This window comes from Myotis brandtii, unplaced genomic scaffold (assembly GCF_000412655.1).
Source record: "Myotis brandtii unplaced genomic scaffold, ASM41265v1 scaffold2750, whole genome shotgun sequence".
In the NCBI taxonomy this organism is placed as follows: Eukaryota; Metazoa; Chordata; class Mammalia; order Chiroptera; family Vespertilionidae; genus Myotis; species Myotis brandtii.
The window spans coordinates 184,203-187,241 of NW_005360465.1; the positions used below are offsets into that span (position 1 = coordinate 184,203).

Consider the following 3,039-nt stretch of genomic DNA (forward strand, 5'->3'; position numbering starts at 1 on the left):
ATATATTTTATTGATTTTTTTACAGAGAGGAAGGGAGAGAGATAGAGAGTTAGAAACATCGATGAGAGAGAAACATCGATCAGCTGCCTCCTGCACATCTCCTACTGGGGATGTGCCCGCAACCCAGGTACATGCCCTTGACCAGGATCAAACCTGGGACCCTTCAGTCCACAGACCAACGCTCTATCCATTGAGCCAAACCGGTTTCGGCACTAGCCCTAATCTTAACCTCTAACACTAACACTAACCCTAAACTCTAACCCTAACCCTAACCCTAAGCTTGAACCCTAACCCTAACCCTAACCTTAATGCTAAGCTTAAGCTCTAATCCTAACCTCTAACCCTAACCCTAACCCTAAGCTCAACGCTCTAACCCTAAGCCTAATCCTAAACTCTAACCCTAATCCTAACCTCAAACCCTAACCCTAAGCTCTAACCCTAACCCTAATGCTAACCCTAAGCTCTAACCCTAACCCTTAACCGTAAGCCCTAACCCAAAGCTCTAACCCAAACCCTAACGTCTAACCCTACCCCTAACCTAACCTCTAACTCTATCCCTAACCCTAACCCCAACCCTAACCCTAACCCTATGGCTTGGAGCCAGCCCCAGGGGCCAGTTCGGGCCCCTCAGCCCCTTTCTCCACTCCGACTCCACGGCTGCCCGTGCCCTGCCCACAGCAGCCGCCTCAGCAACAGTCGTGACAGTGGCTGAGCCTGGCACAGACCCCGACAGAGACCCCCCCTTGGCCTCAAGGATCCTCTTTCTGACCATCAAGCCTGCTTCTTGGGAGGTGGGCGAGTAGGGGGGATGGCCACCCCCCACCCCAGCCCACCCCTGAGTCCCTTGACTTTTATATTCTGACTCCAAGGTATTGTTCAGACCTCAGCTCCTGGGGGCCAGCCCCTGGAGTCCCCCTCCCTGGTAGCCTCTAACCAGCATTCCCAGACACCTGAGGCAGATGGACAGATGGATGGGCAGGGGGACCGGGGGTGGCTGAGGCTGGGCCAGCACCATTCCAGAGACAAGGCCAGTGCATATGCAAACTGGGGGACTCTCCTCTCCCTCACCCCAGTTCCAGCCCTGGCCAGGCCAGGGTACACTAACCTCCCCTCCCCCTCACTCTCCCCTTGCCCTTCCTCACTTTCCCCTCGCCTTCCTCCCCCTTCTCCTCCCTTCTCCTGACTGATCCACCCAGGAGGAGGAAACCACATAGCTGTGCTCACAGTGTCTTTTAAATGATTTGGTCGGGGAGCTAGCAGGGCTCCCTGCAATCTGAAGAAAGCTTTTGGTGCTTGTCCTCACAGCCACCGAACCTTCCCTCCCCGTCCCGCCCCGTCTCCTTTCCTCCTCCTGGGTTCCTGTTGTAATAAAACAAGATTGTTGGTGTGTAATTAATTTGTTCAAAAGAAAACAAAAAGCAAAACAAGAAACTTGGTTCCAGCTGAAGCCTATTTTAATTTTATTTTATTATTTTCCTCTTGTTAGAAATAAAACCCTTAGCAACGTTTTTTGGAAACATGTTTCTGAAGTGCATTTCTCTTCGAAGGGGAGAACAGTGAGTCCTCCATCGCCCGACAGTGGAGCAGCTGCCTGGCTGGCTGCTGGGCTCTGGAACCGAGTTCCACCAGGTTCTCCTTACCTGGAGGGAGGACATCCCGAGTCTCCCCACATCCCCAAGCCAGTTTCCCCACCTCCCCGCAGATGGCCCTGCACCTCTCGCTTAACTCCTGCCGTTGTCTGTCCTCCTCAAGCCCCAGAGTGATTTTTTGGCTTTATTGAGGTCTCATTTACACACCCTAAAATGTACCTGCTTTAAATGTACAATTCAGTAGATCAGAGGGATGTTTCTAAAGCGCAGATCTGATCATGTCACTCTACTGCTTAAAACTGTCCGTGATGCTTCATTGTCCTGAAGACCAAGATTATATATATAATCTCATTCTTTCTGGAATGCTTCCTGGCCAATCCATACGCCAGTCAGGGACCCTGCCCTGATTTTTCTCCGCCCTCAAGGGTTCTTTCTGCCCCTTGAGTGGGACTAAAGCTCAGATGTGTGGTCATTTGCAACCTGAATGCACTTTTGAAAAACAGCTTTATTGTAATGTAATTTACATACTGTGCAGTTCACCCACTTAAACTATACAGTTCAGTGGCTTACATTCCAGTTGTGCAACCATCATCGCAAGAGATTTTAGAATTGTTTCATCATTCTAAAAAGGAATTCCACACTCCTTGGGCATCCATCCCTCCCCCCCGTTTCCCATTCCTAGGCCACCAGTAATCTCTATGGATTTGCCTATTTTGAACATTTTATATAAACGGAATCATACAATATGTGATCCTTTGTGACTGTTCTTTCACTCAGCATATTCGAGCCGAATTCACTTTTAAATGTAGATATTGATGGCGTCTTTATTTTGGGCAGATGTTTTCCCTTTCTGGGCCCCAAAGTGAAGGTGGTGGACTGGATTAGGGATCATCACAGGAGGGTGTTTACATGTTTATGTGGGGCTTTGCATGCATGTTCTTCTGGCAAGGAGACTAGCCAGCTTGCATCCCATTTATAAAGGGGTCCTTTTCCCTCCAAAGGCAAGAACGACTCTGGTCCTGAATGTTCTGTGTTCACTCTGCCCATGAAGATACAGAAGAGGAAGCCAGAGCAATGGGGCTGCTTCAGTGGGACAGCCCACGAGCTTCCTGTTGGGCCTGCTTCCACAAGGGCTGTTCCTCCTGGGGGGCTGGGCGCTGCACCAAGGGCTTAAAGGCTAAAGATTGATGCCTACCTAGCCCAGGAGCCCAGCACACTGCCACTCTGGCCTTTGTCGTGGGAATACTCAGTGGGCTCTCTCTGCTCCATGTCTGTTGATAGGAACCTGGTGGTGAAAGCCCACCTCTTCTGGCAGCTTTGATTGATGGGAGGGTTGGGCTCAGCGCTGCCTCCCTTCCTCTTGTAATTGGGAGGCCCTGGGCTGGACAAGTAAGGGAGGCAGGGACCCCTGGACAATTCTGTCCTGGACCCAGTTTGACCCCAGGTCCCA

General features: G+C 50.8%; 1 protein-coding gene and 1 long non-coding RNA gene across 7 annotated transcripts in view; one reads left to right on the forward strand and one right to left on the reverse strand.

Moving 5' to 3' along the window:
- KDM5C (lysine (K)-specific demethylase 5C) overlaps positions 1–2,335 on the forward strand; it is a 49,277-nt gene extending 46,942 nt beyond the window's left edge. For all 6 annotated transcript variants that reach the window (XM_014541625.1, XM_014541627.1, XM_014541629.1 and 3 more), the window contains one exon: positions 611–2,335. In XM_014541625.1, coding sequence (XP_014397111.1) covers positions 611–702 — 92 coding nt within the window. In that variant the 3' untranslated portion in view covers positions 703–2,335. The remainder of the gene's footprint in view (positions 1–610) is intronic.
- LOC106726508 overlaps positions 1–3,039 on the reverse strand; it is a 42,987-nt gene that overhangs the window by 10,454 nt on the left and 29,494 nt on the right. The window lies entirely within an intron of this gene.